General features: G+C 45.0%; 1 protein-coding gene across 2 annotated transcripts in view; it reads left to right on the top strand.

The window, feature by feature from the left end:
- LOC110520629 (high affinity cGMP-specific 3',5'-cyclic phosphodiesterase 9A) overlaps positions 1-24,808 on the top strand; it is a 44,753-nt gene that overhangs the window by 574 nt on the left and 19,371 nt on the right. The window contains exons 2-6 of one of the 2 annotated variants that reach the window (XM_090230452.1): positions 8,036-8,106; positions 8,651-8,761; positions 9,204-9,247; positions 15,194-15,248; positions 15,756-15,826. In XM_090230452.1, the coding sequence (XP_090086578.1) occupies positions 8,036-8,106; positions 8,651-8,761; positions 9,204-9,247; positions 15,194-15,248; positions 15,756-15,826 (352 nt within the window). Of the gene's footprint in view, positions 1-5,467; positions 5,581-8,035; positions 8,107-8,650; positions 8,762-9,203; positions 9,248-15,193; positions 15,249-15,755; positions 15,827-24,808 lie in introns of both variants that reach the window. The other variant, XM_090230451.1, reaches the window with a different exon arrangement.

The following is a 24,808-nucleotide window of genomic DNA, read 5'->3' as shown; positions in this document are numbered from 1 at the left end:
CATATAGAAAAACATAAAAACACATTTTCTGAAAATCCTGTACATTGGACACATTCACAGTAATCTCTAGCTTCTTATGGTGAGTTCTCATAGTTCTGAGCTCTAGTCCGAGTTTGACTGTGTTACATTGTATTCTTGTCATTAGGTCTGGCTGGTTTCACGTTGCCAAATGTCAAACGAACAAAAATTGCTAAACTAAACCACGTGTTCATGCAAGTAATTTGTTTCTTGGACAAATAGGCCTGTGCTCACGTTAAATCAATGTATGACTATCACGAAGCATCACTTCATTTAAACTTTCGATTTGGTCTTCCAACAACATGCGGGAGGAAACTGCGCAATAGCCGCTCTAAATGCGACGTAAATAGTCTATATTCAGTAGCCTATCCCTGATATAGCTCTCCCCTAATCTGTATCGGATGCGCTCATCTATGCGCTGCAACTCACATAATGTTTCAGAGATGTCAAAGTATGACGATGAGTACATCATGTTGTTGAACGACCAAAGTGAAATAATAGATTGGGACACACAAGTGATACTTCATGATAATCATAAATTTATTTAACTTGAGCATATTTGTCCAATAAACAAATTACCTGCATGAACACGTGGTTTTGTTTTGGAATTTTATACTGAACAAAAATATAAACGCAGCATCTAAAGTGTTGGTCCCATGTTTCATGTGAAATAAAACATCACAGACATTTTCCATATGCACAAAAAGGTTATTTCTCTAAAATGTTGTGCACAAATTTGCTTACATAATAACTGTTAGTGAGTATTTCTCCTTTGTCAAGATAAACCATCCACCTGACAGGTGTGGCATATCAAGAAGCTGATTAAACATCATGATCATTACACAGGTGCACCTTGTGCTGCGGACAATAAAAGGTCACTCTAAAATGTGCAGTTTTTCACACAATACAATGCCACAAATGTCTCAAGTTTTGAGGGAGCGTGCAATTGGCATGCTGACTCCAAGAATGTCCACCAGAGCGGTTGCCAGAGAATTTAATGTTAATTTCTCGACCATAAGCCCCCTCCAATGTCATTTTAGAGAATTTGGCATTATGTAGAACCGGCTCACAATCGTAAACCACGTGTAACCATTCCAGCCCAGGACCTCCACATCTGGCTTCTTCACCTGCGGCATTGTCTGAGACCAGCCACCCAGACAGCTGATGAATCTGTGGGTTTGCACAAACTGTCAGAAACGGTCTCAAGGAAGATCATATGCATGCTTGTCGTCCTCACCAGGGTTCTTAACCTGACTGCAGTTCAGCGTTGTATCTGACTTCAGTGGGCAAATATTCACCTTCGATGGCAACTGGAGCGCTGGAGAAGTGTGCTCATCACAGATAAATCTCAGTTACGAGATCCTGAGGCCCATTGTCGTGCCGTTCGTCCGCCTCCATCGCATCATGTTTCAGCATGATGTGAAACATGATGCCGCCCCATGTCGCAAGGATCTGTACACAATTCCTGGAAGCTGTAAATGTCCAAGTTCTTCCATGGCCTGAATACTCATCAGACATGTCACCCATTGAACATGTTTGGGATGCTAAGGATCGACGTGTACGACAGCGTGTTCCAGTTCCCGCTAATATCCAGCTACTTCGCACAGCCATTGAAGAGGAGTGGGACAACATTCCACAGGCCACAATCAACAGCCTGATCAACTCTATGCAAAGGAGATGTGTCACGCTGCATGAGACAAATGGTGATTCCTACTGCCACTCAAAACTGTGTGGAAACGCCCTTACACTCTCTCTCTCTCAATTTCAATTCAATTTAAGGGCTTTATTGGAATGGGAGACATATGTGTACATTGCCAAAGCATGTGCAATAGATAATAAACAATAAAACATGTACTGTAAACATTACACACACTTTCTCTTTCTGTTGCTTCTTCAGCAAATCACGTTTTGAAACATTGCAGTATGTTTAGGAACCTGCGTGGAATGGCAAAATTACTTGTAGATATAGAGTAACATTTTGGTGACAGCATGATCATTTAAGTGGGCAGTCTTAGAGCTAATAGTTTTTGCGGTTGCTTAGAGGGAGGGAGTACAGGTTGAAGAATAACTCCGTTGAGGATTAACATGAGATGACCAGCTTTTTACTGGGTCTACTTTGCTGGACCATTGTATAGTTTTAGAACACTTCTGGAATAGATCTGGAATAGATCTGGGACAGTTCTGGAATAGATCTGGGACAGTTCTGGGATAGATCTGGGACAGTTCTGGAATAGATCTGGGACAGTTCTGGAATAGATCTGGGACAGTTCTGGAACAGATCTGGGACAGTTCTGGAATAGATCTGGGACAGTTCTGGAACAGATCTGGGACAGTTCTGGAATAGATCTGGGACAGTTCTGGAATAGATCTGGGACAGTTCTGGAATAGATCTGGGACAGTTCTGGAATAGATCTGGGACAGTTCTGGAACAGATCTGGGGGCAGTTCTGGAATAGATCTGGAATAGATCTGGGACAGTTCTGGAATAGATCTGGGACAGTTCTGGAAATGTACTGCAACTGTCTATGTAGACTGCCTCTACCATACTTTAAGCCCATCTTCTGTCGTTTTAAAACACATGTAGTGTACATCTCTTTATTATACCCGCCATGCTGGATTCTAGGCATCGATTATTCCGGTTTCTTACTCGAGCAAAACCTCAGCAAATCTTAACTTGAGATACATCTAAAACCTTTGATTAAATCGCTTGGAATACTTGCTATATGACATGCATGCATCTAATTTGGGGTTTGGCAGAAATACCAAATTTTGATAATGTGGTCATGAACTCCCTAATCTCATCCAGTCTGTATCTGTTGTACTCCATGTGAACTACCCTCCGCAAACACAGCCGGTATAGTGGGTGTAGACCCCGTCCAGAGGTCTGTTTACACTTAGGCCTACACCCAGTGGAGTAGAGGAGACTGAAGACCAGGACCATAAAGAAGCCATATAAACACCTTTTATGATGCTCCGATGGCTCTTTGCATTTATTGCAGTTCGTGTCACTTTTTCTACAGTTTTTCTATAGGTCTCTCTTTGATGTTTCTCTGTGAGCTTGTTTGGCCAGTTGTTATAGGATATGCTGTGGTGTATAGGCTAGTAGTCTGTGAATCCACATCTGTGAGCTCATAGAGAGAGATTCATTTATTTCTGTGTTTGAGCTGTTGTTCTCTTTCTGATGCTGATCTGTTTGTTCCAATTTGTCATTGGTCAGTTGTTGCTTGGGAAAAAATATGGCACCTTGTCTCTTTCTCTCTCCCGCTGTCATTCTCTCTTTCTCTCTCCCGCTGTCATTCTCTCTCTTTCTTTCTTTCTCTCTCTCTCTCTCTCCCTCTTTCTCTCTCCTGCTGTCTTTCTCTCTCTCTCTCTCTCTCTCTCTCTCTCTCTCTCTCTCCCTCTTTCTCTCTCCTGCTGTCTTTCTCTCTCTCTCCCTCTCTCTCTCCCGCTCTCTCCCTCTCCCTCTCTCTCTCTCTCTCTCTTTCTCTCTCCTGCTGTCTTTCTCTCCCTCTCTCTTTCTCTTTCTCTCTCCCTCTCTCTTTCTCTCTCCTGATATCATTTTCTCTCCCTTTCTCTCTCTCTTTCTCTCTCCTGATGTCATTTTCTCTCCCTCTCTCTTTTGCTTGTCTATGTGACGCTTCATTTTCTCATACTGTTACTGGTATCAATCTCTCACACCCACATTCTCTCTCTCTCTCCTTTATTTCTCTCCCTTACTCCCTCCTTTCTCTCCCTCCCTCCTTTCTCTCTCTCTCTCTCTCCTTTCCTTTGTTTCTCTCTCTCTCTCTCCTTTGTCTCTCTCTCCTTTCCTAAGGCTAGCTTTTTCAAACAGAAATTGCTTCCTGTAGCACTAATTCCAAAAAGTTTTGGGACACTGTGAAGTCCATGGAGAATAAGAGCACCTCCTCCCAGCTGCCCACTGCACTGAGGATAGGAAACACTGTCTCCACCAATAAATCTACGATAATTGATAATATCAATAAGCATTTTTCTACGGCCATGCTTTCCACCTGGCTACCCCTAGCCCGGCCAACATCTCAGCCCCACCTGCAGCAGCTTGCGGTTTCTGACAGTTCAGGCTCGCAAGGTAAGTACTGTCCTTGGAACCGTGGTGTCCATGGACTTGAGCTGCAGTGGCAACGTGTCAGTCCGCATAGCCAAGTTGCAGTAGGTTTTGGTTCACTTTATGAGGCTCTGAAAGTTCAGGCTTCTCGGCTAAGTATTAGTGAAAAAGGTGGCTTCTGTCACACCTATTTTGAGCCCGTGGAACCTGTGTGTGCTTGGGCTGCTGTGGGCCTCCTAGTTTGGTACCCTCTGAGCCGGCTTGAGGTGTGATTGTATGTCCCCCATAGTATGTTTTACAGAGTGAAGGACTGAAAGGGAATGCACAGTTCTGAATATAACTACTGTTCCCTGAAGGAGAGAATGAGGTATAACCAGTGGCGACCCTTCATTCAGAGCCCCACCTGTTTTGAGCCCCACCTTTTTAGCATGTTATTTTGACATTAATACGTGTCACATACCAATTTGCAAACAATGTAATAAAGCGGCATACAAACTTCTCTTTTTTGCTTTCTTGAGTAAGGCAGCTCCAAAATACAGGTGTTTCAGCGTCGCTCAGTGCTTTCTGTGATGGTGGGGCAGCCAGCGGAAAATACACAGTGCAGGGGTTGGTAATGTTTTCAGTTGCACCGTGATTGGGTAATGTTCTCTAGTTGCGCCGTGATTGGCTCAGTGTTCTGTCACTCATGGGGACACTACGTCACCACCAAGTCTAAGGGTAGAGCTCGAAAATTCAAGCCCCTTGGGTGCTGCCATAGAGTTACATTAGAAGTGCCCATCCAAGAAGGCTCAAGGTCATTGGCCACAGATAAAATTGGACTGTCAACATGATACTTTCAAAATCTTAGCTAGCAATCTAGCAGTTATCATCATGAATCAAGTCGACAATCTACTGGCAAATGCTTTTTAATCCTTGTAATATGAAGATAAATAATGAAGATAAATTGTAGATAACATATTGGTGCTCATTGGACAACAATTTGGAAATCACAAATTCAACAATGAGTGGTTTAGAAGGAATTAGTGGCAAGCATTGGAAAGCCATCACTAGCCTGCTATTCAGTGGAGTGGGTGTGTGGTCCCAAGTTTGGGTTTGAGGGTCTCTTTTCCAAGCTTAAAAGGATAAACATTCAACATTGGCAATGCTGTCAATCCAGCATAACTTCTGCAGTGCTCAAAACAACTGTAAACTCAGACCTGGGAAATCTGACTTCCATGAGTTCTAGACAATGGAACTCAGAAAAAAATTGTTCTGACTGGGAAAATACATTTTGAACGGTCCTCCAACTCGGAATTGCAAGTTGGAAATTCTGGCCTCTTCTAGAGCTCTGACCTGAAGATCACTGATGTCATCATGAATCGACCTTGTTTTTTTTCCTTGTTCCCAGTTGTCTTGAAAGCACCATAAATACAGAGAATGCCAGCCAGACTTTGATGACAGAATTTGCCCACGAAGGACTGCCGTGCCACCTTCCTGTTCAAGTGAGCACAGCACAACAAGGTGAGTCCAAAAACATCTTGTATGCTGCTGCTTAAATGATGTAATATGACAGGGAGATATGTTACTGTGGCTAAGAATGTAATACTCAGTGTATGTTGTGTAGTAAGACGCTAGTAGCCCATGTGCCTCCCCCTAATAATTTGGTCCCTGTTCTGACTTGGTGGTGCACATGTAGCCTATAGCCTGTTTTAGTGAAATTGAATCACTGAATATTGTAAGAGCTTTCATTGTCTGCTTATATGGCCCCTTTATTTATAATACTGTTCTGACTTGGTGTACAGGGAGAACACTGTAAGAACGGCCCATGTTCTGAATTCTGTCGCGGTACATTTCAAAAGTGCTGAACAAATAGTTATATTGACAACGTCCATCTTAGCTCGCTCATTAATGTCGTAATCAAAATTACGGATTGCCTGTTATCCCCTCATCGTTCCCTTATGCCATAGTTTGTACATCTCAATTGTCAGTAGAAACCACATTTGTTTAAGCAAGTCAGCCATATCAGCTATGTTTTTTAAAAGGCAGTAAATGAGACTAAATGAACTGTTTCTCTGCCAGACAAGGCTCTGCTGATAGCCAGTTGTAGTAGTGGTAAGGTGTTGGGACTGCTGTTGGGACTCTGCTGTTGGAACAGCTTTATGTGGCCCTAACAGTTTGTGGGCACCGTTTGTCACCGTTATAGTGCAATTCATGTATCGTTTAGTGTTTTGTTGTGTAGTGGCTTTGCTGGCATGCATCTAAAAAAAAGTTTTCCCCACCAAGATTTACACGCTAAAATCCCCACTGGGTATAGCACATTTTGGGGTTTGGGCTCGCTGAAGAGCGGTACTGAATTGAGGAAATTAATGCAAGCCACGGTTTTATAGCCAGGAAGGCAAGGCTTCCGATGGTGGGCTCGGCATCCATTGGCTAGTTGGGCGTGATTTGTTTCTTCAGGTGAATATGATTGGTCGTTGACTCCCCATAGTATGCTATACCTCGTTCCCTTCTTCAGAGAACAATAGTTATATTCATAACTGTACGTTTGGAAAATCACCTGAGTTTTTTTTCTTCTTTTAATCCTACCCTGTGATGTCACAGAGAAGCATTTTCTAGGACCTTATCTTTATAACCTCATATTATAGAAACGCGCTGTTTTCACATATGTAGACACTGGTTTCGTTCTGGAGATAACAATTATGAGATTTTAAAGTGGCGGAATTGCCCTTTAACGTTGCACTTGAAAACGCTCTTGATCTCACGCCTGACTTATAGAACAGCTAAGTGCGTCATTGTATGCTTTTTTTTCTCCCCCTCCCGCATCACTTTATACACAGAAGATCTCCGCTAAACATAGAATCACATATAACACATATAACTCCGATAACTGCAGAACAAATTTGTCAAAAAAAAAAAAAGCAAATGATAATGTCTTTACAATTTATATAAACAAGCAACGCATAAAAACAATTCTGGGTCAAAGTCATCTCTCTTGGTGAAGCTGGTTGGGGTTGGGGTTGACAGTAGAGATAGAGAAGCTCGGGGCTGGGGTTGACACTAGAGATGACTGACTGACTTGTCACTGTTGATGACGGCGCTCAACCTTGTTTGGAAGGCAATAAAAGCAGAAGGGTGATAGGGGGAATCTGCATATTTGTCAATAAAAGCAGAAGGGTGATAGGGGGAATCTGCATATTTGTCAATAAAAGCAGAAGGGTGATAGGGGGAATCTACATATTTGTCATTAAAAGAAGAAGGGTGATAGGGGGAATCTGCATATTTGTCATTAAAAGAAGAAGGGTGATAGGGGGAATCTGCATATTTGTCATTAAAAGAAGAAGGGTGATAGGGGGAATCTGCATATTTGTCATTAAAAGAAAAGCCCAGAATGGGAGACCTGCCAATGCAGACACCAGGCAGAGTCAAATCAAATCAAATTGTATTTGTCACATGCTCCGAATTCAACAGGTCTACCCTTACCGTGAAATGCTTACAACCAACAATGCGGTTTTAAGGAAATAATAGAGTTAAAAAAAATATTTACTAAATAAACTCAAGTAACATTTTAAAAAGTAACGCAAGAACACAACAATAATGAGGTTATTTACAGGGGCTACCGATGGTGGGTTTTGTCCATTTTCTCTCACAACGTACTCTGAGGACTGTTGTAGAACAAGCTGACTAAATACACTGGTTTTCTGTACCACCCTGATCATTAGGAAAGTATTCCACATCTAGAAACAGCATCAGCATCTCCAACATCTATTTACATAACACTGTATGTGTCAGCATGTTCAATATATTCTAGAAATGCTTTCTCCCTTTATATCCACACGCATGATGGTTGTTATATGAACATGAACGTTTTGCCTCACGTGCCAAACATGATGTACTAAGTGCGGACTCTGTTTACATTTTACATCATTATATATTTTTCACTCTGTTGCATGTCATGTCTTGGCTACTGTTCCCGTAGGTGGTCTTCAGCAGGTTCTGCAGCCCGTACGATATCAGAGTGTTGTTTTGCACCGTTCTGGGTATCCCAAGGTATCACATCAAATCAAATCCAAATCAAATCAAATCAGCTCTCTTTTTCCTCTCTTTAGTCTTAAGTATTTGTCTTTGATCCTTTCATTTTCATTTTCCTCTTGACTGGTTTTCTACTTAAGCAATAAGGCACCTTGGGGGTTTGTGGTGTATATAGCCAATATACCACGGCTAAAGGCTGTTCTTACGCACGACGCAACGCGGAGTGCCTGGATACAGACCGCAGCCGTGGTATATTGGCTATATACCACAAACCCCCCAAGGTGCCTTATTGTTATTATAAACTGGTTACCAATGTAATTGGAGCAGTAATAATGCTATACCACGGCTGTCAGCCAATCAGCATTCAGGGCTCAAACCACCCAGTTTCTGTTGTTTTGACAATCACTTCTATTAGATGAGTACACAACCATAATGAAAGGATACAAGGTCATAGGTCCCAGTAGTCTTGACTATCTCTCGCTTGGTTTCTTTGATTGATATTTTTGGAATGTGCCAAACGCCTACACCCTCTTCATTGAACTTTAGTGGGACACATCCTCAGAGAGAGTGTTCCTGCTTTGTCTGTTTTGGACAGGAACACCACCTTGTCTCTGCTGGACTCCACAGGAGCCATGGTGTCCATCGACCCCACCATGCCACACAACACCGAGAGGTAGAAGCTGTCGCGTTCACATTTATAGAAAAACATTACACATTGGTCCGTGAAGGTACAATCTGTAATTTCAGCAGCCTAAGCTCACAAGCATAATAAATGATGTTCTTCAAGGGTTAATGGTTATATCATTGAAATGTCCATTGAACAGAAGGACATATCCCAGATTGTGCCCTATGGCCCAGGGTTAGTAAAAAAAAAAAACACTATCAGATCCAATGTCAGGGTGAAACAGTGAGCCAGATACTGCTCACTCTCACACACACACATCCACCAACGTGTCCTCACACTTCAGAAGCTGAGTAAGACAGTGGGAGGAAGAGGAGAGGACATTGACAGCACGTCTAATTAGAAGGAAGGGGTGCGGATGTACAGTATTTGAGTGCCGCACCACTTCCTGTCTAAACTTGTGTGTGTGTGTGTGTGTGTGTGTGTGTTAAAGGTCACCGTACAGCGTGGTGCCCCTGACTGGTGGACAGCTAGCTGGTGAGTCCTAGTGGGCCAGGGGTTTTTCACACGCTACGCAAATAAACACACATAGGCTGACAAGCACATACCAAATTAGCATATATTTTTTCTTTATTTAACTAGGCAAGTCAGTTAACAACAAAGTCTTATTTACAATGACCGCCTGCACCGGCCAAATCCAGACGACGCTGGGCCAATTGTGCGCCGCCCTACGGGGCAATCACAGCCAGTTGTGGATTCGAACCAGGGTGTCTGTAGTGACGCCTCCAGCACTGAGATGCAGTGCCTTATACTGCTGCGCCACTCGGGAGCGCGCGGGCTCCTAAAATAAATGCCCTTTTATTTTAGTCACATCACATTTGTATTGCCTCATTAACCTATATTAAACACAAATCACTGACTTCCATGAGCACAAACACACATCGCCTTGTCCTACACTCTTAAAACAAAAAAGGTGCTATCTAGAACCTAAAAGGGTTCTTCGGCTGTCCCCATAGGAGAACCCTTTGAAGAACCCTTTTGTTTCCAGTTAGAACCCTTATTATTGTTACTGTTAAAATAAGGATCCTGAATGTTTTTGAAACTTTTGAGTGTGGTGGCCGTGTAATGAATGTTCAGCTCACACTGATACGACCAATAAATTAAAAATGTAACTCGCACAGCCAAGTCAATGGGTCGCAAAATGCCACTAAATGGTTGCAGTCTGGAGCCCTGTCCCTTGACAGACTGTAGCTGTATTGTAATCAAAGGTCTGTCAGTGGTAGTGGTCTGCAAGTTCAAACCCCCGAGCTGACATGGTACAAATCTGTCGTTCTGCCCCTGAACAGGCAGTTAACCCATTGTTCCTAGGCCGTCATTGAAAATAAGAATTTGCTCTTAACTGACTTGCCTAGTTAAATAAAGGTATTGAATTATCTATCTGTTATTACCTGAGCGTATTATGCTCTAAATGTGAATGGGACAGCACCTACCTCTCGGTGTTGTGTGGCGTGGATGGGGTCGACGATATATAGTGAGGTTTCAGATGTCTCTCCAGGTTGGTAGTATTTTTCCCAATGATGTACAGTGACTTAGACCCCTTTACTTTTTCCACATTTTGTTACGTTACAGCCTTATTCTAAAATGTATTGCAGTGTTTTTTTCCTCAATCTACACACAATACCCCCATAATTCATAAAAAAAAAAAAACTGAAATACCACATTTACATAAGTATTCAGACCCTTCACTCAGTACTTTGTTGAAGCACCTTTTGGCAGTGATTACAGCATTGTGTCTTCTTGGGTATGATGCTACAAGTTTGACACACCTGTATTTGGGGAGTTTCTCCCATTCTTCTCTGCAGATCCTCTCAAGCTCTGTCAGGTTGGATGGGGAGTGGTGCTGCACAGCTATTTTCAGGTCTCTTCAGAGATGTTCGATCGGGTTCAAGTCCGGGCTCTGGCTGGGCCACTCAAGGACATTCAGAGACTTGTCCCAAAGCCACTCCTGCGCTGTCTTGGTTGTGTGCTTAGGGTAGTTGTCCTGTTGGAAGGTGAACCTTCACCCCAGTCTGAGGTCCAGAGCGCTCTGGAGCAGGTTTTCATCAATGATCTCTCTGTACTTTGCTCTGTTCATCGATCCGGACTAGTCTCCCAGTCCCTGCCCCCTTCATCAGACCAGAGAATCTTGTTTATCATGGTCTGAGAGTCTTTAGGTGCCTTTTGGTAAACTCCAAGCGGGCTGTCATGTGCCTTTTACAGAGGAGTGACTTCCGTCTGGCCACTCTACCATAAAGGCCTGATTGGTGAAATGCTGCAGAGATGTTTGTCCTTCTGGAAGGTTCTCCCATCTCCACAGAGGAACGCTAGAGCTCTGTCGGAGTGACCATCAGGGCCTTGGGCACCTCCCTGACCAAGGCCATTCTCCCGCGATTGCTCAGTTTGGCCGGGCGGCCAGCTCTAGGAAGAGTGTTGGTGGTTCCAAACTTCTTCCATTTCAGAATGATGGAGGCCACTGTGTTCTTGGGGACCTTCAATGCTGCAGACATTTTTTGGTACCCTTCCTCAGATCTGTGCCTCGACACAATCCTGTCTCAGAGCTCTACGGAAAATTCCTTCGACCTAATGGCTTGGTTTTTGCTCTGACATGCACTGTCAACTGTGGGACCTCATAGACAGGTGTGTGCCTTTCCAAATCATGTCCAATCAACGGAATTTACCACAGGTGGACACCAATCAAGTTGTAAAAATATCTCAAGGATGATCAATGGGAAACAGGATGCACCTGAGCTCAATTTCTAGTCTCATAGCAAAGGTGTTTTTATTACACATTTGCATAAATGTCTAAAAACCTGTTTTTGCTTTGTCATTATGGGGTATTGTATGTATATTCTAGAGGAAATTGTTTTATTTAATCCATTTTAGACGTAACAAAATGTGGGAAACGTCCAGGGGTCTGAAGACTTTCCGAAGGCTCTGTATTTAAACCCTGTATTGCTGATGCTATTTATTGGTCATTGAGAGGCTTTGAATCCACCGGTCGGCCATATTGGCATTCCTCAGTATTTCAATTCAATGTTTCGAAGACAAAATTACATGTATGTATTTTTATTTATTTATTTTTGTCGTGGGGACAGTAACAATAGTCATCTCAAAAACATTATACTTTGAGGAAAATGCTTTTACATATTTTCATTTCTTATTTTTATATGTTTTAGCTCACATAATATAATAGTATATATTAAGGAAGTCGTCACCAACCTTTTCTGAGCCCGAGATCATTTTCTGGGTCAAAATGCAGGTCGAGATCTACCGCTCAGAATAAAAATCGTGAACCTATTAAAAACAGTACTGTAGCAATTAGGTTTGTGTAGTAGGCTAGAGGCTCAATACATTATTGGCTATTATTGAATTGCCATACCAATGTTCTTCCCAGACCATTTTACACAATTCTTGGAAGCTAAAAATGTCCCGGTTCTCCCATTGCCTGCATACTCACCAGACATGTCACCCATTGAGCATGTTTGGGATGCTCTGGATCGACGTGTACGACAGCGTATTTCAGTTCCCGCCAATATCCAAGCAACTTCGTACAGCCATTGAAGAGGAGTGGGACAACATTCCACAGGCCACAATCAACAGCCTGATAAACCCTATGTGAATGAGGTGTCACACTGATGGGGGAGAGCCAAGATGGAGGCACTGTGACTTCAACACACTGGTGGGGGAGAGCCAAGATGGAGGCACGGTGACTTCAACACACTGATGGGGGAGAGCCAAGATGGAGGCACTGTGACTTCAACACACTGGTGGGGGAGAGCCAAGATGGAGGCACGGTGACTTCAACACACTGATGGGGGAGAGCCAAGATGGAGGCACGGTGACTTCAACACACTGGTGGGGGAGAGCCAAGATGGAGGCACGGTGACTTCAACACACTGGTGGGGGAGAGCCAAGATGGAGGCACGGTGGCTTTAGCACAATGTTGGGGGAGGGCCAAGATGGAGGCACGGTGGCTTTAGCACAATGGTGGGGAGGGCCAAGATGGAGGCACGGTATCTTCAACACAATGGTGGGGGAGAGCCAAGATGGAGGCACGGTGACTTCAACACACTGGTGGGGGAGGGCCTAGATGGAGGCACGGTGACTTCAACACACTGGTGGGGGAGAGCCAAGATGGAGGCACGGTGACTTCAACACACTGGTGAGGGAGAGCCAAGATGGAGGCACGGTGACTTCAACATAGCGCCCCTATCAGTCATTGCATTCGGTCTTGTTTGAATCGACACGATAAGTGAAGTGGCTCCTGTTTCTACCGGGTGCTTGTACCACCAGGAGAGTAGCCATGGCGTTGCCTTATTTGCATCAGTGATTTGTAACCTGGGCGTGGTATTTATTTTCCACCAATTACAGCATTGCAACATTGCAGTGAGAAAGCCTTACAGTTCTGCCATGCATGCTTTTGATTGGACCAAACAAATAACACTGAAAAGCTCTCAATCTCTCTAAAACATCTTGTCCAGTCCATTTACTAGTTAAACATCTTGTCACAGACAAAATCTAGTCAGCCGAAATAAAAAATCTGTTTATCTGGGACTATTTAGTCAGTTATCATCTCGTCAAATGCCACTGAAATATAGGTGTTTGACAAATATATTTACGAAAGTAACACACACACTTACCCACATACCTGACGTGCAAACAGCATGTAAAAGAGCATAATCAATAACATGTTTAGGCAATAGACACACTTAGACAAACACACACACACACTATTTCATTAACTGTCTTGCTTGGTTACAACAACATATTGTCCTCATCACTCAAACACAAGAGCACACAGACAGACCAGCTCAACATCTGGGAGGGAAAAAGTCCATAAACAACAGGTTTTTGTCTTTGTCCCCAATCTTTACTGCAGTCACCTGTTTCAATTCCACATCACTCAAATGGGTTGTTTTATTACAACGATGTAACCTTCTGGGTAGTGATACAGACACACACTATCTGTGGCTGTCGTGGAGGCGAGGCTTAGGATGGTCCTAACCTCTGACCCCTGGTGAAACAGTGTTCTAGCGTTTATGTGACACTCGTGTACAACGGGATAGCAATAATGTGATATAGTATATAACGGGATGGCATTAATGTGATATAGTGTACAACGGGATAGCGTTAATGTGATATAGTGTACAACGGGATGGCGTTAATGTGACATGGTGTACAATGGGACCCGGCCAACCGGTGGTTTTACTAGTTCACATACCTGCACTTTTATTGGCCTCTCAGGTGAACTTTGGCCACCACTTTGCTCTGCAACAATAGCAGGGCTGTGTTTTTGTCAGTTAGTTATAAGTGTCTTGTTAAGATATCAAGCTGGCACCATCACCAAACACCACTACTGTATTCAACTGGCACCATCACCAAACACCACTACTGTATTCAGCTGGCACCATCTCCAAACACCACTACTGTATTCAGCTGGCACCATCACCAAACACCACTACTGTATTCAGCTGGCACCATCTCCAAACACCACTACTGTATTCAGCTGGCACCATCACCAAACACCACTACTGTATTCAGCTGGCACCATCTCCAAACACCACTACTGTATTCAGCTGGCACCATCTCCAAACACCACTACTGTATTCAGCTGGCACCATCTCCAAACACCACTACTGTATTCAAATGGCACTATCACCACTACTGTATTCAGATGGCACCATCACCAAACACCACTACTGTATTCAGCTGGCACCATCTCCAAACACCACTATTGTATTCAGCTGGCACCATCTCCAAACACCACTATTGTATTCAGCTGGCACCATCTCCAAACACCACTACTGTATTCAGCTGGCACCATCACCACTACTGTATTCAGATGGCACCATCACCAAACACCACTACTGTATTCAGCTGGCACCATCTCCAAACACCACTATTGTATTCAGCTGGCACCATCTCCAAACACCACTACTGTATTCAGCTGGCACCATCACCAAACACCACTACTGTATTCAGCTGGCACCATCTCCAAACACCACTACTGTATTCAGCTGGCACCATCTCCAAACACCACTACTGTATTCAGCTGGCACCATCACCAAACACCACTACTGTATTCAGTAGTTAGACAAAAAAAAAAATTACTCCCTCTTCTTTTGCCATCTGTTGTGTCGCTTTCATTCTCTCGTTGCCACTGGTTTACATAAGGTGTGTGTGTGTGTGTGTGTGTGTGTGTGTGTGTGTGTGTGTGTTTGAGTGTGAGAGAAGGGCCAATCAATATCTGTTACACCGCCAGGCTCAGTTCTAATGAAAGGCAGATAGTTGAGTGAAGGCTTCAGGCAGATAGTTGAGTGAAGGCTTCAGTCAGATATTTGAGTGTATCAGACCTGTGTGCAGTGTTGTCTTTATAACACAGAGTGAAGTGGTATGAGTTTGAGCTTTTCTGTGTAGTACCATCCTACACCTTCCTTCCCACAGATAAAGAGGAACTCTTCCAGAATGTATTGACACAGGTGGCAGAGCAGTTTTCCAGGTAAGAGCACTGATATTGCTTTCATGGACATTTTGCGTCTTCGTAAATGCTTTTTTTCTCTCTGGTTTTCATAAATGCTTGCTATTTGTCTGTTACTATATTAATGCGTGTGCTGCTTTCAGATAATCAATGCTCTCTGTCCCTTTTGTTCTCTCCCCTTCCCCCCCTCCCTTGCTATCTCTATCCTTCTACTAATTTTCTCTCTCTATTTTCCATCTCTCTATCTGCCTTTTCTTTTCTCTCCTTGTCTCTCTCTGTCCATCTCTCTCATTGTCTCTCTCTCTGTCCATCTCTCTCCTTGTCTCTCTCTGTCCATCTCTCTCCTTGTCTCTCTCTGTCCATCTCTCTCATTGTCTATCTCTGTCCATCACTCTCTCTCTCTGTCCTCCTCTCTCCTTTTCTCTCTCTGTCCATCTCTCTCTCTGTACATCTCTCTCCTTTTATCTCTCTCTCTCTATCCATCTCTCTCTCTTGCTCTCTCTGTCCATCACTTTTTTGTCTCTGCAGAGCGTTTAAAATCAACGAACTGAAGACGGAGGTGACAAACCGCGTGGCGATGTTGGAGAAGAGAGTTGAGCGTGAGTCACACAGTACTGTGTCTGTCTGTGTTTTTATTTCTCCCCAGAGAGGAAGTAGCCTCTTACATCACAGTGAGTTTCTCCCCAGAGAGGAAGCAGCCTCTTATATCACAGTGAGTTTCTCCCCAGAGAGGAAGCCGCCTCTTACATCACAGTGAGTTTCTCCCCAGAGAGGAAGCAGCCTCTTACATCACAGTGAGTTTCTCCCTTTGAGAGGCAGCCTCTTATATCACAGTGAGTTTCTCCCCAGAGAGGAAGCAGCCTCTTACATCACAGTGAGTTTCTCCCTTTGAGAGGCAGCCTCTTATATCACAGTGAGTTTCTCCCCAGAGAGGAAGCAGCCTCTTATATCACAGTGAGTTTCTCCCCAGAGAGGAAGCAACCTCTTACATCACAGTGAGTTTCTCCCCAGAGAGGAAGCCGCCTCTTATATCACAGTGAGTTTCTCCCTTTGAGAGGCAACCTCTTATATCACAGTGAGTTTCTCCCCAGAGAGGAAGCAACCTCTTACATCACAGTGAGTTTCTCCCCAGAGAGGAAGCCGCCTCTTATATCACAGTGAGTTTCTCCCTTTGAGAGGCAACCTCTTACATCACAGTGAGTTTCTCCCCAGAGAGGAAGCAGCCTCTTACATCACAGTGAGTTTCTCCCCAGAGAGGAAGCAGCCTCTTATATCACAGTGCATGTCCAGTTACCTGCCACAGGGAATAGTAAGGGGACCGCAGAGCAGATACCCTGAAATGCAGACAATAGAAGAATGCAATATAGTCCTTTAAGATGCTTTGGTTATTAGGAGACTTTTCAAAATAACTCAAATGGAATACCAAGCAGATGCCCTGAGAACCAAGCAGATGCCCGAGAACCAAGCAGATGCCCCGAGAACCAAGCAGATGCCCCGAGAACCAAGCAGATGCCCCGAGAACCAAGCAGATGCCCCGAGAACCAAGCGGATGCCCCGAGAACCAAGCAGATGCCCTGAGAACCAAGCAGATGCCCTGAGAACCAAGCGGATGCACTGAGAACCGTAATACCAAGCAGATGGCCTGAAACCGTAATACCAAGCAGATGCCCTGAGAACCAAGCGGATGCCCTGAGAACCAAGCAGATGCCCTGAGAACCAAGCAGATGCCCTGAAACCGTAATACCAAGCAGATGGCCTGAAACCGTAATACCAAGCAGATGGCCTGAAACCGTAATACCAAGCAGATGCCCTGAAACCGTATTCAGTATTACATTTACATTTGAGTAATCTCACCTTTTTAATTCAGCGATTAACCTAGCTGTTCAGTAACCTAGCTGTTCAGTAACCTAGCTGTTCAGTAACCTAGCTGTTCAGTAAACTAGCTGTTCAGTAAACTAGCTGTTCAGTAACCTAGCTGTTCAGTAAACTAGCTGTTCAGTAACCTAGCTGTTCAGTAACCTAGCTGTTCAGTAACCTAGATGTTCAGTAACCTAGCTGTTCAGTAACCTAGCTGTTCAGTAACCTAGATGTTCAGTAACCTAGCTGTTCAGTAACCTAGATGTTCAGTAACCTAGATGTTCAGTAACCTAGATGTTCAGTAACCTAGATGTTCAGTAACCTAGATGTTCAGTAACCTAGCTGTTCAGTAACCTAGCTGTTCAGTAACTGTATGTGGTGCCCGCGGTGGTGTATGGGGCAATCGAACCCTCACTGAAACTGCAGTAAAGTGTGCGGTAAACATTGATGTATGTGAGAGGCATTTTTTAATAGGTTCACTCGCCACTCATTAACTTGACTGGATGGGAAATAGAAATGGTAGCCCGGGAGATGGAGTCATGAAGAGAGGATGTTAAGGTCATGTAACCCCTGAAAGAGGAGGGATTTAACTATTTGGTAGCGTTTCAATGAAGTGTTTTGTATTTATTATGGATCCCCATTAGCTGCTGCAGCTACTCTTCCTGGGATCCAGCCAAATTAAGGCAGTTTATACACTTTTAAATACACTAAAATACATTCACAGATTTCACAACACACTGTGTGCCCTCAGGCTCCTACTCCACCACTACCACATATCTACAACACACTGTGTGCTCTCAGGCTCCTACTCCACCACTACCACATATCTACAACACACTGTGTGCCCTCAGGCTCCTATTCCACCACTACCACATATCTACAACACACTGTGTGCCCTCAGGCTCCTACTCCACCACTACCACATATCTACAACACACTGTGTGCCCTCAGGCTCCTACTCTACCACTACCACATATCTACAACACACTGTGTGCCCTCAGGCTCCTACTCTACCACTACCACATATCTACAACACACTGTGTGCCCTCAGGCTCCTACTCCACCACTACCACATATCTACAGTACTAAATCCATGTGTATGTATAGTGAGTATGTTATCGTGTGTGTGTGTGTGTGTGTGTGTGTGTGTGTGTCTGTGCCAATGTTGGTGTTGCCTCACAGTCCCCGCTGTTCCATAAGGTGTTTTTTATCTGTTTTTTAAATCAAATTTTACTGCTTGCGACAGTTACTTGATGTGGAATAGAGTTCCATGTAGTCATGGCTCTATGTAGTACTGTGTGCCTCCCATAGTCTGTTCTGGACTTGGGGACTGTGAAGAGACCTCTTGTGGCATGTCTTGTGGGGTATGCATGGGTGTCCGAGCTGTGTGCCAGTAATTTAGACAGACAGCTCGGTGCTTTCAATATGTCAATCAATACCTCTCATAAATAAAAGTAGTGATGAAGTCAATCTCTCCTCCACTTTCAGACAGGAGAGACTGATATGCATATTATTAATATTTGCTCTCTGTGTACATCCAAGAGCCAGCCATGCTGCCCTGTTCTGAGACAATTGCAATTTTCCTGTAGCCTTTTTTGTGGAACCTGACCACACGACTGAACAGTAGTCAAGGTGCGACAAAACTAGGTCCTGTAGGACCTGCCTTGTTGATAGTGTTGTTAAGAAGGTAGAAACTAGGGCCTGTAGGGCCTGCCTTGTTGATAGTGTTGTTAAGAAGGTAGAAACTAGGGCTTGTAGGACCTGCCTTGTTGATAGTGTTGTTAAGAAGGTAGAAACTAGGGCCTGTAGGACCTGCCTTGTTGATAGTGTTGTTAAGAAGGTAGAAACTAGGGCCTGTAGGACCTGCCTTGTTGATAGTGTTGTTAAGAAGGTAGAAACTAGGACCTGTAGGACCTGCCTTGTTGATAGTGTTGTTAAGAAGGTAGAAACTAGGGCCTGTAGGACCTGCCTTGTTGATAGTGTTGTTAAGAAGGTAGAAACTAGGGCCTGTAGGACCTGCCTTGTTGATAGTGTTGTTAAGAAGGTAGAAACTAGGACCTGTAGGACCTGCCTTGTTGATAGTGTTGTTAAGAAGGTAGAAACTAGGGCCTGTAGGACCTGCCTTGTTGATATTGCTGTTAAGAAGGTAGAAACTAGGGCCTGTAGGACCTGCCTTGTTGATAGTGTTGTTAAGAAGGTAGAAACTAGGGCCTGTAGGACCTGCCTTGGTGATAGTGCTGTTAAGAAGGTAGAAACTAGGACCTGTAGGACCTGCCTTGTTGATAGTGTTGTTAAGAAGGTAGAAACTAGGGCCTGTAGGACCTGCCTTGGTGATAGTGTTGTTAAGAAGGTAGAAACTAGGACCTGTAGGACCTGCCTTGTTGATAGTGTTGTTAAGAAGGTAGAAACTAGGGCCTGTAGGACCTGCCTTGTTGATAGTGTTGTTAAGAAGGTAGAAACTAGGACCTGTAGGACCTGCCTTGTTGATAGTGTTGTTAAGAAGGTAGAAACTAGGGCCTGTAGGACCTGCCTTGTTGATAGTGTTGTTAAGAAGGTAGAAACTAGGGCCTGTAGGACCTGCCTTGTTGATAGTGTTGTTAAGAAGGTAGAAACCAGGGCCTGTAGGACCTGCCTTGTTGATAGTGTTGTTAAGAAGGTAGAAACTAGGGCCTGTAGGACCTGCCTTGTTGATAGTGTTGTTAAGAAGGTAGAAACTAGGGCCTGTAGGACCTGCCTTGTTGATAGTGTTGTTAAGAAGGTAGAAACTAGGGCCTGTAGGACCTGCCTTGTTGATAGTGTTGTTAAGAAGGTAGAAACTAGGGCCTGTAGGACCTGCCTTGTTGATAGTGCTGTTAAGAAGGCAGAGCATCACTTTATTATGGACAGACTTCTCCCCATCTTAGCTACTACTGCATCAATATGTTTTGACCATGACAGTTCACAATCTAGTGTTACTCCAAGCAGTTGAGATACTTGCTCAATTTCCACATGATTTATTACAATATTTAGTTGAGGTTTAGGGTTTAGTGAGTGTTTTGTTCCAAATACAATGCTTTTAGTTTTAGATATATTTAGGGCTAACTTATTCCTTGCCACCCACTCTGAAACTAACTGCAGCTCTTTGTTGAGTTTTACAGTCATCAGGTTTGAGATATTTAGCGATGCAACTTTGTTCAGCTTTAAAACTTACTTGTGTCTAGTGGTTGTTATACAGTGATTTTGACATTTCAAATGGTCTTACAAACAAAACCTTCCACTAACTTACTGAATCTGGGTCTTTTAATTTGATCTTTGAGTCCTGTTGTGTAACACAATAGACTGACATATCAGGTAGATGCCTGCCCCTGACGTCATACATTCTCTAGAGTCCATTCCCCTTGTCACGGACCCCTCCAGTACTGTTGCTCATTCCGTGCACCAGTTTCAGAGGTCTACTTCACCGGCCTCAAGGAACTGAACTGTTGATTACGTACACCTGGTGCCCATTTCTCAATGATTAGTAATTGTATAAGTGTGCCCTTTGGTTCACCATTGGGCTGTTGATTTATTGTTCCAATGGTCCGTTTGGTTGTGTGAGTAGCTATGCGTCGTTTCAGCTTCTGTGCCGCGTGTTTTGTGTATTGTGCAAATGATTACGGGTCTCGTCCCGTGTTGTATCATTGTGTACTTGTGTTTTTTTTCGGGTCTCGCCCCGTTTATTTATTTGAGGTACTCCTCGCTCTTTTGTTTTGGGTTTCAACCCTGTGTTTTGTTACGTGTTTTTTGTCTTCGTCCCCGTGCCTTGACATGGCACGCTGTAATTTGGATCAATAAAATCCCCTATTACGCATTACTGCGCCTGTCTCCCGATCCATTTATACCCCTATTATTCTCCTCTTGTCTAGACCAGTGTTTTCCAACCCTGGTCCTCCAGTAACCCCAACAGTACACATTGCTGTTGTAGCGCTGGACAGACACCACTCATTCAGCTCATTGAGGGCTTGCTGACTAGTTGACAAATTTAATCAGGTGTGCTTGTTGGGGGTACTGGAGGACCAGGGTTGAGAAACACTGGTCTAGACTATTGGATTAGAGAAGTTAAAACTAGGTCACATGTTACTAGCTATGTTCTCTACTATAGTTTAACAGGCTTCTGGACTCGTGTTATTTGCCAGTACATTGAACATGCAGGATTCACATAGAAATACCGTGGAATTAGTGGGAGATATGCATTGTCATAGACGTATACAACGCTAGCTGTAGCCTTGACATGGCTAGCCTCCACTAAACACCATAATAACGGAGGTTAGCTAAATCAAGGCTATGCTAGCTGTTCTTGACCCTATAGTTAAAGCTACTGCTGCTTCCTAGTTCTACCCATTTAATCCATTTCTGTCCTTTTTTGTTGTGTGCCAGGAAGTTAGTTTACACACTGTCCTACACTGTGCTCACAGGCTTTTCTTTGATTTAATGTATTAATTGTCTGTAATCACATTGTAAACAGGCCTTTAAAATAAAATCGATAAAGATCGTTTGCTATTATTCATTTCAGTTAAGTCCTGGTAGTAGAGTGATTTTTGATTGCACCCTGCTGTTTCTGTTACGGTGCGTGAATGAGGACCCAAAAGCGAATCAACTTAAACAGAGCTTCTTTAATTACCAAACATGGGTAGGCTCAGATGGACCGGCAGATTCCGACAGGACAGGACAAGGTTACAGCAAACATGACGACAGTCTGGTTCAGGCATGAATGACACAAACAAACAAGAATCCGACAAGGACAGGAGCAGAAACAGAGAGAGATATAGGGACCTAATCAGAGGGAAAAAAGGGAACAGGTGGGGAACGGGGTGAATGGGTAGTTAGAGGAGACAAGGGACAGCTGGGGGAAAGCGGGGGAGAAAAGGTAACCTAACACGACCAGCAGAGGGAGACAGGGTGAAGGGAAAGGACAGAGACAAGACAACATGACAGTACATGACAGTACCCCCCCACTCACCGAGCGCCTCCTGGCGCACTCGAGGAGGAAACCTGGCGGCAACGGAGGAAATCATCAATCAGCGCACGGTCCAGCACGTCCCGAGAGGGAACCCAACTCCTCTCCTCAGGACCGTACCCCTCCCAGTCAACTAGGTACTGATGACCACGGCCCCGAGGACGCATGTCCAAGATTTTACGGACCCTGTAGATAGGTGCGCCCTCGACAAGGATGGGGGGGGGGGGGGGGGGAAGACGAGCGGGGGCGCGAAGAACGGGCTTAACACAGGAGACATGGAAGACCGGGTGGACGCGACGAAGATATCGCGGAAGAAGAAGTCGCACTGCGACAGGATTAATGACCTGAGAGATACGGAATGGACCAATGAACCGCGGGGTCAACTTGCGAGAAGCCGTCTTAAGGGGAAGGTTCTGAGTGGAGAGCCAAACTCTCTGACCGCGACAATATCTAGGGCTCTTAGTTCTACGCTTATTAGCAGCTCTCACAGTCTGCGCCCTATAACGGCAAAGTGCAGACCTGACCCTCTTCCAGGTGCGCTCGCAACGTTGGACAAAAGCCTGAGCGGAGGGAACGCTGGACTCGGCGAACTGAGATGAGAACAACGGAGGCTGGTACCCGAGGCTACTCTGAAAAGGAGATAGCCCGGTCGCAGACGAAGGAAGCGAGTTGTGGGCGTATTCTGCCCAGGGGAGCTGTTCTGACCAAGACGCAGGGTTGCGAAAAGAAAGACTGCGTAAGATGCGACCAATAGTCTGATTGGCCCGTTCTGCTTGACCGTTAGACTGGGGGTGAAAGCCGGAAGAGAGACTGACGGAAGCCCCAATCAAACGGCAAAACTCCCTCCAAAATTGAGACGTGAATTGCGGACCTCTGTCCGAAACGACGTCTGACGGAAGGCCATGAATTCTGAAAACATTCTCGATGATGATTTGTGCCGTCTCTTTAGCAGAAGGAAGCTTAGCAAGGGGAATGAAATGAGCCGCCTTAGAGAACCTATCGACAACCGTAAGAATAACAGTCTTCCCCGCTGACGAAGGCAGTCCGGTGACAAAATCTAAGGCGATGTGAGACCACGGTCGAGAGGGAATAGGAAGCGGCCTGAGACGGCCGGCAGGAGGAGAGTTACCGGACTTAGTCTGCGCGCAGACCGAACAAGCAGCCACGAAACGACGCGTGTCATGCTCCCGGGTGGGCCACCAGAAACGCTGGCGAATGGAAGCAAGCGTACCCCGAACGCCAGGGTGGCCGGCTAACTTGGCAGAGTGAGCCCACTGAAGAACGGCCAGACGAGTAGGAACGGGAACGAAAAGAAGGTTCCTAGGACAAGCGCGCGGCGACGTAGTTTGAGTGAGTGCTTGCTTTACCTGCCTCTCAATTCCCCAGACAGTCAACCCGACAACACGCCCCTCAGGGAGAATCCCCTCGGGGTCAGTGGAGGCTACTGAAGAACTGAAGAGACGAGACAAAGCATCAGGCTTGGTGTTCTTAGAGCCCGGACGATAAGAAATCACGAACTCGAAACGAGCGAAAAACAGCGCCCAACGCGCCTGACGCGCATTAAGTCGTTTGGCAGAACGGATGTACTCAAGGTTCCTATGGTCAGTCCAAACGACAAAAGGAACGGTCGCCCCCTCCAACCACTGTCGCCATTCGCCTAGGGCTAACCGGATGGCGAGCAGTTCGCGGTTACCCACATCATAGTTACGTTCCGACGGCGACAGGCGATGAGAAAAATACGCGCATGGGTGGACCTTGTCGTCAGAGAGGGAGCGCTGAGAAAGGATGGCTCCCACTCCCACCTCTGACGCGTCAACCTCGACAACGAACTGTCTAGAGACGTCAGGTGTAACAAGGATAGGAGCGGATGTAAAACGATTCTTGAGGAGATCAAAAGCTCCCTGGGCGGAAACGGACCACTTAAAGCACGTCTTGACAGAAGTAAGGGCTGTGAGAGGAGCTGCCACCTGACCGAAATTACGGATGAAACGACGATAGAAGTTCGCGAAGCCGAGAAAGCGCTGCAGCTCGACGCGTGACTTAGGGACGGGCCAATCAATGACAGCTTGGACCTTAGCGGGATCCATCTTAATGCCTTCAGCGGAAATAACAGAACCGAGAAATGTGACGGAGGAGGCATGAAAAGTGCACTTCTCAGCCTTCACAAAAAGACAATTCTCTAAAAGGCGCTGGAGGACACGTCGAACGTGCTGAACATGAATCTGGAGTGACGGTGAAAAAATCAGGATATCGTCAAGGTAAACGAAAACAAAGATGTTCAGCATGTCTCTCAGGACATCATTGACTAATGCCTGAAAGACAGCTGGAGCGTTAGCGAGGCCGAAAGGAAGAACCCGGTATTCAAAGTGCCCTAACGGAGTGTTAAACGCCGTCTTCCACTCGTCCCCCTCCCTGATGCGCACGAGATGGTAAGCGTTACGAAGGTCCAACTTAGTGAAAAACCTGGCTCCCTGCAGGATCTCGAAGGCTGAAGACATAAGAGGAAGCGGATAACGATTCTTCACTGTTATGTCATTCAGCCCTCGATAATCTATGCAGGGGCGCAGAGACCCGTCCTTCTTCTTGACAAAAAAAAACCCCGCTCCGGCGGGAGAGGAGGAGGGGACTATGGTACCGGCGTCAAGAGCTACAGACAAATAATCTTCGAGAGCCTTACGTTCGGGAGCCGACAGAGAGTATAGTCTACCCCGGGGGGGGGTGGTTCCCGGAAGGAGATCAATACTACAAT

The sequence above is a fragment of the Oncorhynchus mykiss genome, chromosome 3, assembly GCF_057628025.1.
Source record: "Oncorhynchus mykiss isolate SJ-2025 chromosome 3, ASM5762802v1, whole genome shotgun sequence".
Taxonomy (NCBI): Eukaryota; Metazoa; Chordata; class Actinopteri; order Salmoniformes; family Salmonidae; genus Oncorhynchus; species Oncorhynchus mykiss.
The sequence above is the reverse complement of the archived record's forward strand: the minus strand, read 5'-3'. Positions and strand labels throughout refer to the sequence as shown.